The sequence below is a fragment of the Arachis ipaensis genome, chromosome B05 (assembly GCF_000816755.2).
Source record: "Arachis ipaensis cultivar K30076 chromosome B05, Araip1.1, whole genome shotgun sequence".
Lineage (NCBI taxonomy): Eukaryota > Viridiplantae > Streptophyta > Magnoliopsida > Fabales > Fabaceae > Arachis > Arachis ipaensis.
The window spans coordinates 1174507-1189202 of record NC_029789.2 but is presented as its reverse complement, the minus strand read 5'-3'; the positions used below and the strand labels follow the sequence as shown (position 1 = coordinate 1189202).

The 14696-nt window shown below is 32.7% G+C and overlaps 1 protein-coding gene across 1 annotated transcript in view; it reads left to right on the top strand.

The window, feature by feature from the left end:
- LOC107642336 (ABC transporter B family member 2) overlaps nucleotides 1-4741 on the top strand; it is a 7537-nt gene extending 2796 nt beyond the window's left edge. Inside the window, exons 4-11 of the mRNA XM_016345649.2 lie at nucleotides 577-1037; nucleotides 1115-1649; nucleotides 1720-2099; nucleotides 2185-2597; nucleotides 2812-3053; nucleotides 3150-3397; nucleotides 3485-3897; nucleotides 3994-4741. Coding sequence (XP_016201135.1) covers nucleotides 577-1037; nucleotides 1115-1649; nucleotides 1720-2099; nucleotides 2185-2597; nucleotides 2812-3053; nucleotides 3150-3397; nucleotides 3485-3897; nucleotides 3994-4541 — 3240 coding nt within the window. The 3' untranslated portion in view covers nucleotides 4542-4741. The remainder of the gene's footprint in view (nucleotides 1-576; nucleotides 1038-1114; nucleotides 1650-1719; nucleotides 2100-2184; nucleotides 2598-2811; nucleotides 3054-3149; nucleotides 3398-3484; nucleotides 3898-3993) is intronic.

The following is a 14696-nucleotide window of genomic DNA, read 5'->3' as shown; positions in this document are numbered from 1 at the left end:
TATTGTAAAAGTTCATCTAATCCAAATAATTTATAATAAGTAAAAGTATTCAAATTTCTTCTTTTAATAAATATATAACAGTTGTATAAAAAACTAAAATTTTGTATATATTTTATAAAACTTTTATCTATAACTTTCATTTAGCTCTTCTTAAACCCAAAATCCAATTTAGCTATCACTGGTCATGACATGTTGGCATGGCCCCACCAAGGACAACGTTCTGAGAGAGTCAAAAGAAACATTTTAAGCAATATAAAAAAATCAACTACTAAAATTAGTCGCTAATGTATTTGTGTATAAATACATGTGTGATTTAATTTATTTTTAATATATATTTGTATTCCAACATATATTTTATATTAATGACTGACTTTAGTGGCTGATTTTAGTGTACATGTGGCATTACTAAAAAAATATGATATGCATGCTAAAAAATTTACTATGAATATATAAAAATTGAAAGTAAATTTTGTAGAATAGTATGGTTGAAGTAGTATAGGAAGGCAATTGTGAAGAATGCATGGAATTTGAGTGAAAAATAGAATGATAATGGAAGATTAACGTGATTTACTGCAGGTAGGGAACTTCATGCACTACATAAGCAGATTCATAGCTGGGTTCACCATTGGGTTTGTGAGAGTGTGGCAGATTAGTCTTGTGACACTTTCAATAGTGCCGTTGATTGCACTTGCCGGAGGACTATATGCATATGTCACAATTGGGCTTATTGCAAAGGTTCGTAAAGCGTATGTGAGAGCTGGTGAAATTGCAGAAGAGGTAATAGGGAATGTTAGAACGGTTCAAGCATTTGCAGGAGAAGAAAGGGCAGTGAAATCATACAAAACGGCTCTAATGAACACTTACAAAAACGGTAGAAAAGCAGGATTAGCAAAGGGACTTGGACTGGGGTCAATGCACTGTGTCCTTTTTCTTTCATGGGCTTTGCTTGTTTGGTTCACAAGCGTTGTTGTTCACAAGAGTATTGCCAATGGTGGTGAGTCTTTCACCACCATGCTCAATGTTGTCATCGCTGGCCTGTAAGCCCTGCCTCTTCTTCCCCCTTTGATATGAAAATAGTTGGTTTATACGAGGTTGAGTTTTGTTTGTTTATCAGGTCACTTGGGCAGGCAGCACCTGATATCTCCGCATTTATCCGGGCAAAGGCAGCAGCATATCCAATCTTTGAGATGATAGAGAGGGACACAATCAGCAAAAGAAGCTCAGGTCGAAAGCTAAGCAAATTGGAGGGCCGTATCCAATTCAGGGATGTTTGTTTCAGCTATCCGTCTCGGCCGGACGTAACTGTCTTCAACCACCTCTGTCTTGACATTCCTGCAGGGAAGATTGTAGCCCTTGTGGGAGGAAGTGGTTCTGGAAAGAGCACTGTTATATCGTTGGTCGAACGCTTCTATGAACCACTTTCAGGTCAGATACTATTGGACAGGAATGATATCAGGGAACTTGATCTCAAATGGCTTAGGCAGCAAATTGGACTCGTTAATCAGGAACCTGCACTCTTTGCTACAAGCATCAAGGAGAACATTCTCTATGGAAAAGATGATGCCACTCTTGAAGAATTAAAACGTGCTGTCAAGCTTTCAGATGCTCAGTCTTTCATTAACAATCTTCCTGAAAGATTAGAAACTCAGGTGTATATACATATATGTATATATATGCATGATGTAATTCATCTTGATGCTAATTAAGCATGTTTTATAGGTTGGTGAGAGAGGGATACAGCTATCAGGTGGACAGAAGCAAAGAATTGCGATATCTCGAGCCATAGTGAAGAATCCATCAATCCTGTTGCTGGATGAAGCAACCAGTGCTCTGGATGCTGAGTCAGAGAAGAGTGTGCAGGAGGCTCTTGATCGGGTTATGGTGGGCCGGACAACTGTGATAGTAGCACACAGACTTTCTACTATTAGGAATGCAGATATGATAGCTGTTGTTCAAGGAGGGAAGATTGTGGAAACTGGAAACCATGAGGAGCTAATGTCCAATCCTACTAGTGTGTATGCCTCTCTTGTTCAACTCCAAGAGGCAAGTTCTCTGCAGCGCCTCCCCTCGGTCGGGCCTAGCCTGGGCCGCCAATCAAGGTACTTGTAGTAACTTGCAGCTCAAGTTAACAGAAGCATCTCTGTTTCCATTGGAATTTATACCTTATATTGCTTATGATTGTAGCATAAAGTACTCAAGGGAATTGTCCCGGACAACAACAAGCTTTGGAGGTAGTTTTCGATCCGATAAGGATTCTATTGGGCGGATCTGTGATGAAGAAAATGCAAGCAAGCCAAAGCATGTTTCAGCAAGAAGGCTATATTCTATGATTGGTCCTGACTGGGTTTATGGGGTTTTTGGGACATTGTGTGCATTTGTTGCTGGAGCACAGATGCCACTCTTTGCACTTGGAATCTCGCATGCTCTTGTATCATACTATATGGATTGGGATACCACCAAACATGAAGTCAAGAAAATTGCTTTCCTCTTCTGTGGAGGAGCAGTCATAACTATCACTGTCCATGCCATTGAGCATCTTTGTTTTGGAATCATGGGAGAGCGCCTCACCCTTCGTGTCCGTGAAAGGATGTTTTCGGGTAAGTTTCATCAGCTAACTATCTATCCAATTCTCTGCCTTTTAAACAGCATGTATGCATCAGAGAAATTTATATGCACCTTAAGTAAAATTTCTTCTTCTGTTGAATTCTTTTACAAAGTTGTATGCTGCAGATTCAGGATTGAACACTGTCTTGTTGGCTTGTGTAATTTATAAAGCTGAAGAACAACTTTTTCCAATTTATGTGGCTGCAGCTATTTTGAAGAATGAAATTGGCTGGTTTGATGATACAAGCAACACAAGTTCTATGCTTTCATCACGTTTAGAGACCGATGCAACTTTGTTGAGGACCATAGTTGTTGATCGTTCCACAATTCTGTTACAGAATGTTGCCCTGGTTGTTGCTTCATTCATTATTGCCTTCATGTTGAATTGGAGAATAACTCTTGTTGTCTTGGCCACATATCCTTTGATCATTTGTGGTCACATCAGTGAGGTTCCTTCTTGCTCCATTTTTTCCAACATTAATTTATCTCACATTGTGTCTGTTTTCTAGCTCTTGTTATTTATTATCTTTCAATGATTATTTCAGAAACTTTTTATGAAAGGCTATGGTGGCAACTTGAGCAAAGCATATCTAAAAGCCAACATGTTGGCCGGGGAAGCTGTTAGCAATATTCGCACGGTCGCTGCGTTTTGTTCTGAAGAAAAGGTCCTTGATCTCTATGCTAATGAGCTTGTTGATCCTTCGAAACGTTCGTTTCAAAGAGGCCAAATCGCTGGCATATTTTATGGGATTTCCCAGTTCTTTATTTTCTCATCTTATGGCCTTGCCTTGTGGTACAAGCTTCAGCTTCATACTTTCCTCCTTAACATGTCAATAGGCTAATTTTCTATCTTGGTATTGAGATTTGTTATCTTTTCCAGGTATGGATCCGTCTTAATGGAGAAGGAGCTTGCAAGCTTTAAATCAGTGATGAAGTCATTTATGGTTTTAATAGTAACAGCGCTGGCTATGGGCGAGACTTTGGCGCTCGCCCCAGACCTTTTGAAAGGGAATCAAATGGTTGCGTCCGTTTTCGAAGTGATGGATAGGAAGACAGGCATAATAGGTGATGTTGGAGAAGAGTTGAAGACAGTGGAAGGAACAATTGAGCTCAAGGGAATCCATTTCAGCTACCCTTCAAGGCCAGATGTGATTATTTTCAAGGATTTCAATCTACTTGTTCCTTCAGGCAAGAGTATTGCCTTGGTTGGACAAAGTGGTTCTGGAAAAAGCTCTGTTATCTCCCTCATACTAAGATTTTATGATCCAACTTCTGGGAAAGTGCTGATTGATGGTGAGTTTTCTAAACTATATAGGATCATACATGTTACTTGAGGAACAAGTAACCTTGGTATCTCTAGATTGTGACAAAATTGATTCTGAAATGCAGGAAAAGATATAAGGAGACTCAATTTGAAATCTCTTAGGAAACACATTGGGCTTGTGCAGCAAGAACCGGCGCTTTTCGCGACATCAATTTACGAAAACATCCTTTATGGGAAAGAAGGAGCCTCTGATTCAGAAGTAATAGAGGCAGCGAAGCTTGCCAATGCTCATAACTTCATAAGTGGCCTTCCGGAGGGATACTCAACCAAGGTTGGGGAGCGAGGAGTTCAACTATCAGGCGGTCAGCGACAAAGAGTGGCCATTGCCAGAGCTGTCCTAAAGAACCCTGAAATCCTGCTCTTGGATGAAGCCACCAGCGCGCTCGATGTTGAATCCGAGCGCGTGGTTCAACAAGCTTTGGACCGGTTGATGCAGAACAGAACAACGGTTATTGTGGCACATAGGCTCTCCACAATAAGGAATGCTGATCAAATCTCAGTTTTGCAAGATGGCAAAATAATTGAGCATGGGACTCATTCCACTCTTATAGAAAATAAAAATGGATCTTACTTCAAATTAGTCAACCTTCAACAACAACAGCATCAACTATAGCCACATTTATATAACCACAATTAATGATCATGAATTTTTTATACAGTAATTTTATATTATTTGTTTTCCCCCCTGGGATTTACAGAGAATTATTATGTGAATTGGGGTGGTGGTGTTTCGCCCGGAATAATAGTTTCCTATATATATATATATAATGGTAAGTTCTGGCATTGAATCATGACTCTCATTTTTATAGTTCATCATCTGATAATAGCATAAAACAAATGGGTGCTGAATAGTCTGTATATAAAAGGAATCAAAGCAAGTACAGAAATCATTATTTCTCTCTCTGCAGAAACTCTGCTGCTATGATGAGACTTTAATTTCCATCACATGATCCATGTTAATGAATTAAATACACGGTATGTATTTCAAAATAGTAATGCCATTTCAATATTCTTAATTGGTGAAAACTCAGGTGCAGTCGACTTCAGGTGAAGTTGATAGTCAAAAACTGTTAAATGAAAATTTAGTCAAATTAGTTAAATCATCTAACAGCTTTTAGTTATCAACTTCACGTGAAATGAAATCGACTGTACTTGAGTTTCCACCTTCTTATTTCTGACACAGTAGCATGGTTGCTCTTACTTAAACTAGAAGGCACAGTTACCCATGCCAACTAGATGAGAGCAACCTCTAACTGAAAATGAATGGTCCATACAGTTGGGTTGTCCTTAATGGGAAAAACACTTTCTTCATGGCCTGCTCGCTGTTCACATGCACACCCCAAATAACAATACCTTATGATTAGGTATGAATATGATATACCAAGCTGATTCAGTTATTGCTGACTCAGCAGGGTGGTTAGGCTGTTATTACAATTTACAGCACCGGGTATTCAGTTAGGAACTCTCTCATCTTGTGCACTCCTCATCAATATTTCATAATGTAACTACTTATTCATATAGAAAACTAAGAAGTTACAACTCTTTTTGTCAACATCGCATGAAAACTAACGAGTTACATTATTGTGCTATGAGCTTGCATATAAACAAATTTGACAAGTCAAACGTTATTATAATATAACTAGAGTGAGACCCGCACAATGTGCGAAGAAGTAGATTATTTATACTATATAGTATATTTTAATAAATGTTATATTAAAAATATTTTAGAGAACATATTATAAATAGATTTTGAATTTATTTATTTTTAAAAAAGACATAGGTTATTTATATTAGAGTTATACAAAACTGTATTTTTATTTTTTTTTATTTTTCGATTTGCATTAATGGATACACTTTGTCTTTTTTGTAGTTTTTTGTTTGTAAATAATTTAAAAAATAAATGAATGAGAATGAAAAATATATAAAAATGTTATATTAAATTTAAGGAATTTTTGACAATTAGTATGAGAGATTAAGAAATGAAGAGTAGTAAGAGTCTTAATATGTATAAGTTGTAGAATTTGAATATTCTAAAATTTTTTATAATTATTATTATGACATTTTTAATATATATTTATTGCATTTAATTAGTACTTGATGTTTCAATATAATTGAATAATAATAGATAAGAGTTTTTTGTTTTAATTTTTTTAAAATATTTTACTAAATAATGATTGGTTGTTTTTCATCTTTTGCCAAGTCATTAGAATTACTGATGTGACATCATTAGTAAAAAAAATGACTTAAATTCATTGTGAAAAAAGTTGGTATCAACTTTTATATATTATAAATTGATGCTTTAAATTTGATATGTTATTACCTAAATCTAAACTTCCACTCACCCACCTCTACCCAATAACTATACTTTAAAAGACTAACTATTTCTGTTTTAAGCATATAATCCAAAATTTGTTCAATATTGACAATTTTGTTGCATTAATATATGGACAGTAGTTAGACTCCATTGGTTGGTGTACCTGTTGACAAATATCTAAAAGCTAAGGTGAAGACGATATCAGAGGATATATGAATTATAAAATAAATTTGATTTATACATAATTAAATTGATGAAATTATAAATATAATGTTTACAACAGTCTATCTATATATCTATATATATTAGTTAAAACATGGTTAATTACCTGAATATTCTTATTAGGTAATTATATCAATATACCAAAATTGAACTCGAAATAAAAAAAGGAAAAATCTAGGGGGCTAGCAATTTTTGTGTTTTCTGCCCAACACTTAACCATTAAAACAAAAGTGAGTGATTTTCTATCATTGGATGTAATCTCACACCATTAAAAATACTATTGATGACCAATTAATGGTTACAAAACACCAAAATTGCTGACCCCTAACATTTCTCAAAAAAAAAAAAAAAACATTGCAGTGCTGTACAAAATAATAACATTAGATGAGACATGGAACATAAACAGAGAGGAAGTGTTTTAATTTGTTCATATACTATTAATCAATCATTTTAAGTCTTAAACCTTTAGTTGATTTGGCTGCAGATACATTGTACCTCTAATTCTATTTTCTTCGGTTATATGTCTTGAACTCAAATATTTGACAGCTCATGCGTTGATGTCTTGATGACATATAATAGAACTATAGAAGACTTTGTAGCCTTGGTCAACACCCTAAATCACTAATTAATTATTAATAATTAATCACCTAAATTAAAACTTAGACTGAACATACAGGCCTACGGATCCAATTACACGGTGGCTCTATTATTAATAATTCTGTACTCCATTCTGTTGCATAGCTTCTCTAATCTCTAGTCTATATGCCAAGACCTGCATGTATTGTAACAAACTCAATTCAATAATATTCATTCACTAATAAATCCATATCATCACCTTTGATCAAATTCTCTCTATTTTATCCTTTTATATCCTTGTTCAGTATTCTATTTTATTCTATTTTCAAAATCAAACGTAAATTTTGGCAATCTTATTATGGATTTAAACCATTACAAAATGATTCCTAAGCATTTGGCCAACCACGGCTAGATTAAAAACTGCTAAGTGGTTTAGCGTTTAATTTTCAGTCACTATTGAATCAATCAGATAAAGATACTTAAAATATCTTTTTTAAAGATATTTTTTAGTAATTAAAATTTAATATATATAATCAATTAAATCGTATTAAAGTTATTAACAAGTTTTACTTGTATTAACTTTTTTGACGAACTTTGTGTTCATGCGTGAGGGATCACGTTACTACCTAATTTGCCATGCTTTATTTTATTTTTTTATTTTTGACTCCTACACTTTGCTTTGATTTATTGTGTATATGTAGAAACTAGAAAGAGACGTGCGGAGACTCGATTGTTTCTCTTATTTGACGAAACCAATTTCGCTAGGTAAAATGGTTCATACTCATATTAAATACACATTATAATGTTTGGTTAGATTCTATGCTGCACAATATATATTTAGTTCTTTTTGGCTCCTGTCCATGCATATTATCATACCTCTTGACTTATGTTTTGTTGATTAGTATGATTACTACTATTAATTAATTTAATTTAGCTGGTGGGTTATCCAAACAGCGGAAATAGCCCTTAAAAATATATTGGAAGTAAATTAAATGAGGTAAGATGTTGAAAATTTGCCGGCATAAATGCATAATTCACCATCTTCAGTTTCCAATTTGACAAATCGTGGTTATATGATGTCACACCCCTCTTTGAAGAGCATATCAAACCTTGAGCATGTTAAACTGAGATTCTATAAATTGTCAAACATGTGACTTTCAGAAAATTAGAATAAGAAGAATAAAGAAAACGTGTCACCTGTTCCTCCATTAGAGCATTATTATTCTACCTAAGCATATTAGAAATCGCAATACATTAATAAATGGTGCGTGCTGATAGACCTTATGCACTGTAACCAAACTTTCCAAAATTTTAAACAAAAACATATAGAAACAGTGGTAAACTTTCCAAAAATTTAAACAAATAAATATAGAAACAGTGGTGTTCCTATGTAGACAGCCAGTCCAAAGGTATAGTTCGCCCTCCTTGATGTTTGGACTCGTCTTTTTTTGGGTTGGATGAAATATATGGTGGCATTTTTAGAATGACGGCAGTAAATACCTACAACTTCAACCCTAAAATTAGAATGAGTATAAGATGATAAAGAGGATTGGAAAAGTCTAGGAGACTAATAACTTTATTAAATTCTGACCAGCATGTAACCAGTAAAAGAAAAATGAATAATCTCACATCATTGGATGAAATCTCACACCATTAAAAACATAATTATTGATGGCTACAAATCACAAAAGTTGCTGGCCCCTAACACTTCTCAAGAGGATATTCAGAGTGAATAGCCTCCCTCTTTGTGGAGTTAAGGTTTTGTATTTATAGAGTTGTTGTGCTATAAGCGGTTACTCAGTGAGCCTAATATTGCGAAATTGTTGATGATGTTAGCCTGATTTTGTGATAACTTCTCCTGAACGATATTTGATCTTATACAAAAAAGTCTGTTAAAAAAGAAAAACACGTACCTTTGATTTAGTACGTTTTATTTATTTTATTCAAATTTTAATTTATAGATATAATTGGGTAAGGTTATAACTAACGGATCATAGTCCCCAAACTTAATCTGTGATATTTTTCAATAAGATAGGTTGAGCTTTCAACCTATAAATTAGAATCGTAGTAATAGTAGTAGCCCCAACTCCAAGTAGCTCAACTTGTTGGATTGAAAAAAGAAAGAAATAAGAAAAACATTATAATGAGAAAGTTATATTGGAAGATTGTGAATGATCAAATAGATGAAATAGATAAACAAATAAATAAATAAGGATGGATAAAAAAGGTTAGAAAGTGAGAGAATTATGTCTATCTATAAATCGGTTATTCAATGAGTGGTAGCCCCCAAATTTAGTCAATTATTACATCGACACTTGTTGAAAAGAAATTAGCATTTGATAGATGTGGACTAAAAAGTTTGAAAATATATATTTGTTGACGGAATTAATTGTATGATCCAAAAATATAATGATCAATTATCTTGAGAATTGTTTCAAGTCACAACAATTTATCGACGAGTTTTGTACTCAAAGCAATTAATTATTGAAGCAATTAATTATTGAGTATTGAGTGAATAATAAAGATGTAACGTAAATAAAATGTGTTAAAAGTAAAATGCATAAATTATTGTAAAATAGAAAAAATAGAATGGATGAACCAATCACCCATATATCAAGTAACCATAATTGCTAATATGGGTGGCAACGGGACGGGTAGGAGTCAGTTTTTCCTCTATCCGACCCCGTCCCATCCTACAAAAACCCGCATCGAACCCGCTCTGCCCCTACCCGCGGGTAGTAAAATGTTAAATCCTAACCCGCCCTGTCTCTATCATTATTAAATCCAACAAATAAAATAAAATTTTAAAAATTATATAACCATTATTTATATACATAACATAAATTAAAGTAAAACTTTAAATATGATACAATATTATTAATCATTTTACTAATATATATATATATATATATACCGGGGCGGGTTTAACCTAAACCCGACCCCACCCTCGTCTCGCCCCGAACGAGTAGGGGTGGGGTGGGTACCCGCAGGTTCAGGGTAGTGTTGCCACCCCTAATTGCTAACTGAGTTTGTTTTCGGATTGATAAAAAAGTCAAGTTTTTTTTTTTCAAATTGATTAATAGTCAATTTTGTTTTTGAATAGATTGATTGATTGATTTTGATATATGAAATTATAACATAAATAAATAATGTGAAGTAATTCGAGTATATAGAGTAGTAGATATTTCATAAGAAGCTATGATGTATTAAAATTTGACATAAAAAATTTATACGAACAAACTAGATTATACATATATATGATTTTTATCGAGATAGAAATGACTTAGTAATTTAATTTGTTGAGGTCACTTGCTTTTTATTACATTCTGTTGCTGAGCTAATAGGTGGACCATTATCTGAACCTCAACTTATAGCGCAATGTTCATAAGTTATAACTCGGTCTGAGTTGGTGGAGGAGGAGGTGAAGTTTGCTCACCAGCACAATCATGATTGAGGTCCTAAAAAAAGAGGAAATAACAATGAAAAAAGAAAATGTGGGGTAACATTAAAGTTGGTAGGATTTTTCTATTTCACCTCGTCACGTCGGCCGTTTTGTTTCTGGTTTAATAGCTTGCCCATGCGTTGGACTTCTGTCCGCAACAACTCATTGATAATCAAAAGCTCAGCTTGAGTGAGGGGAGGAGGAGGGTTGCTCTGATCTTCTGCCATAGGTCGTGACCTGCAAAAAAGATGCGAAAATAGGGCAGAAGAGATGATAGTGGGGTTAGTTTAAAACTTCAGATCCCACCATGGGAGCCAAATGTTCCTATGTAAATAGCCAGTTCACCAAATGTTCCTATGCAGACAGTCAGTCCCAAAAGGTATAGCTTGCTCTGCTTGATGTTCCCTTAGACTGGATGAAGTATATGTCGACTTCTCTTGAACGGCGTCAGTGGGTACCTGCAAAGGCATTCTAACACTCAAGTTAGAATGAGTATGAGATGATAGAGAGGATATTCAGAGTGAATAGTCTCTCTCTTTGCGTAGTTAAGATTCTGTATTTATAGAGTTATTGTGCTATAGGTAATTATTCAGTGGGCCTAATATTGTGGAACTGTTGAGGATGTTAGCCTAATTTTATGATAATTGCTCTTGAACGATATTTGATCTTATATCAAAAAATCTGTTAAAAATAAAAAACACGTACCTTTGATTTAACACATTTTATTTATTTTATTCAAATTTTGATTTATGAGTATAATTGAGCCGAGTTATAGCTAATGAATCAAATGGTATATAAACTTTCAAAATTTAGATGGTAGATTAAAAATGATACATAAATATAAAATAAAATTTAAATTTAAATATATCCATCTAAAATTATATTAAATAAATCTCAATATTTAATAATTAAAATTAAAATTGATGGAACTGCTTGAACTTGAGAAGGGGGTTGAATCAAGTTAACTTAAAAATGGAGTTCTTATGCTCTGTTTTTGCGAAAGCTAATTATGCAGGAGATATTTTTAATTTTGTCTCTAAAACTAGAAAGAAACAGAGAAGGAAAGAAGGGAATGAGACCAACATGTATCCTAGTTTGATTTCTAGGTGCCATAAAACCTACATCCAGTCTCCACCGTAATTATGGTGGAATTTCCACTATAATTAATTAGATTATACAAACACTAATACTAATGAACTACAACTTAATTCATCTAATATCTTCCACTAAACTTTCTACTCCAAAGCCTATAGCTACCCAAATACTGTCCCAACTTGGAAGAGAAACCCGCAGATTTAATCTACCACCAAGTGCTATCCCAACTTGGTAAGGAAACTAAACTTTAGTTCAACAAAATCAGATTACACATAAATATTTCTTTGGCTGTTTCATGCATCTCTCTTGCTTCTTCTCTTATGACTTTTTTAACTCACTTTTATAAGCCTTTTTCTCAATTACAGAAAGATGAAATTAGATAGTCATAGCAAAAAAAAAATTTAAAATGAAGCACAAATTGAAGAAAAAGAATTCAGCTCAAATATGTTGAGATGATACTTTTGTGTCACTCTTTTTTTCTTGTCTTTCAACTGTGAAGTGAGGCCAGTTTTATAGGATGAAGCTTGCCCTTTAAATTTTAACGTTGCCTCTTTCAATTCCTTTTTTTATTCTGCCCATTGAAGCTGTCTTCATTGGCATGCAATACTTTTTTCATTCTACTCCACTAACTCTACTTATTGAGGAGCTGCTCCATCAATTTTGCTGTCCTTAAATCTGTTGTCTTCCTTGGCATGCACATCATTTCTATTTTCATGCCTTACTAATTACTGTCTATAACTCTACGTTTTTGTTTTGTTCTTTCAAATTTTGTTAGTGATCTTCTGCATTTTGATATTATTTTGTCCTTGTGTCATTGTTGCTTTTCTACAACGTCAACCGTCCTTTAATAGTGCCAAATGTTTTTCTTACTTTTTTAACTCTTGTTCTAAACATGAGCATTCGGTTCTCTCTCTTGGCTCATAGGTTCTTATTTGTTTTTTCATAAACATATAATGAACTAAAACTTTAGAATTGTAATACTTAAAGTTGCTGAAGCAATATTAATTTAGGTTGAAGCAACATGTAAATGAGTCTACATCACTTATTAGCACACACATTAAATAAACTTAAACTTTAACTCAAAATATTTATTATCATTTATATATAAACCCAAAATCAATCTAACTCAACAAATATTAACTAATTATACATGACAAAAATTCAATTTAGGATTATCTTCCCCTTATTTTCATATTATAAAAATATTTAGTGATTCCTTTTACAAATCAAACATATACCAGAAGCTAAGTTTTCTTGCAACTTTCATTATTTTCCAAATTTTTGCAAAACATCTAGTCGTGTTTCATTTCTGCAACGACATAAAGCTCCACATTAAACTAATGTTGAATTTGGTTTCAATTGTGCATTATAATTAAGGTTCTTAATGGCTGCGTTAAAGGACGTTTTGCGGTTGTTAATTTGTTGTATTAATCTGTTATAAAGCTTTCAAACAGTACTGTATCGCATATCCACTTTCTTAACAACCACATCCTGAAACTAGTGTTGATTAAGTGCATAAATATTAATTGCCTAAGTATTATAATTAGTTGGTAATACGTTCATCCATTGTTTTTCATATTTGTAATTTAAAGGTATATATGCAATTGAAAGAATTACATATAGATTAATAGATACTAAACTCTCAAATTAATTCATATGCCCTTAAAATGCCATTTAGCTAATAATTTTATATTTAGTAATAGCTAGGTATTTTGATCCGCTTAACCAGAGGTCTTGATTTGAACTTAGATGATAAAATTAAGAGTTAATTTTCTATATTTAGTTTTTATAATAACTTAGGAGATTCAAATAAAGTAGGTACAAAATCTTTGAGGGAAGATATTTATTTTTTTAGAGTTATGCTACGTGTATACTAAAATTAGCCATCAAAATCAGTCATCAGTATAAAATACAAGCTGGAATATAAATACATATTGAAAATAAGTTAAATCACATATGTATTTATACACAAATATATTGGTGACTGATTTTAGTGGCTGATTTTGATGTACAAATAACATTTTTTATTTTTTTAATAAGGATAGAGAATTAATTTTTAATTAGTTAATATTAATTAATTTTTTATTTTAAAATAATTTTTTAATTTTTTTAAATTTAAAGTTTAAAATTAAGATTTAAGATTTAGAATTAAAATTTTAATATAAAAAATTAAAAAAATGAGTGATATTACCTGAAAAATCTCTTTAATTGAACTTATTACCAAATTAGGTTAGTAGACTTTTTAATTCTTAATTATTAGAGATATATAATTATTTACGTATCTTTTTCTATCAGCTTAAATTAAAAAAAAAATATCATGACATAACATAATATTAAAACTTCTATAATTTAAATGTGTAAAGTTTCATCCTTAGCTTGTGACTTCAAATTAAACAAAAGTTTTTTAACATAAAACAAATATAAAATTAAAAAAAAAGCATTTGAAATAATTTACTTAAATCTAAAATAAAACTCTTATATAAAAAAACTTATTAAAGATATAATCATGTATGTGTTATTACTATCATTTCACCAATAATACAGTTTACTAGTAATTCAAATTATTTGACCAGCCACAACACATAATCAACCAAATTATGTGAAAGAAACACGGCATGTATTTGAAATTGAATGAAAAAAGGTGATCAACTTCACAATAAAGGACACCGAGAACATTGATCAATGAGCAGGTGAAGGCCAGGGCCAGGCTGCTACATACAACCATGCATGTCTTCAGATAATATATAATTATTCTCGTAACAACAATCATATATATAATATAATATATAAATCGAAATTTGCAAACAAGAAGAAAATGACAAAGTTAATGACCACATTGATGAGAGAAGCATCAACTCAAATTAATTATATATGCGTTAGCCATGACAACAAAACCAGAAGCATCCTAGCTAGCTGCTAGTTAATAGTTTAGGGTAATTAATGAATGAAATATATGCATCAAGCTAGGCAAATAAGCATCATACAAATAAGACATTTCGGAAGAAATTTCATCCATAGAAAGAAGAAGGTCACACTTACAAAATCCGAGCCTTGTCATCAGTTGCCGTGTTTATTATGCATGAACAAAAAATGATGGTGAAAAATCTGAAAAACAAACT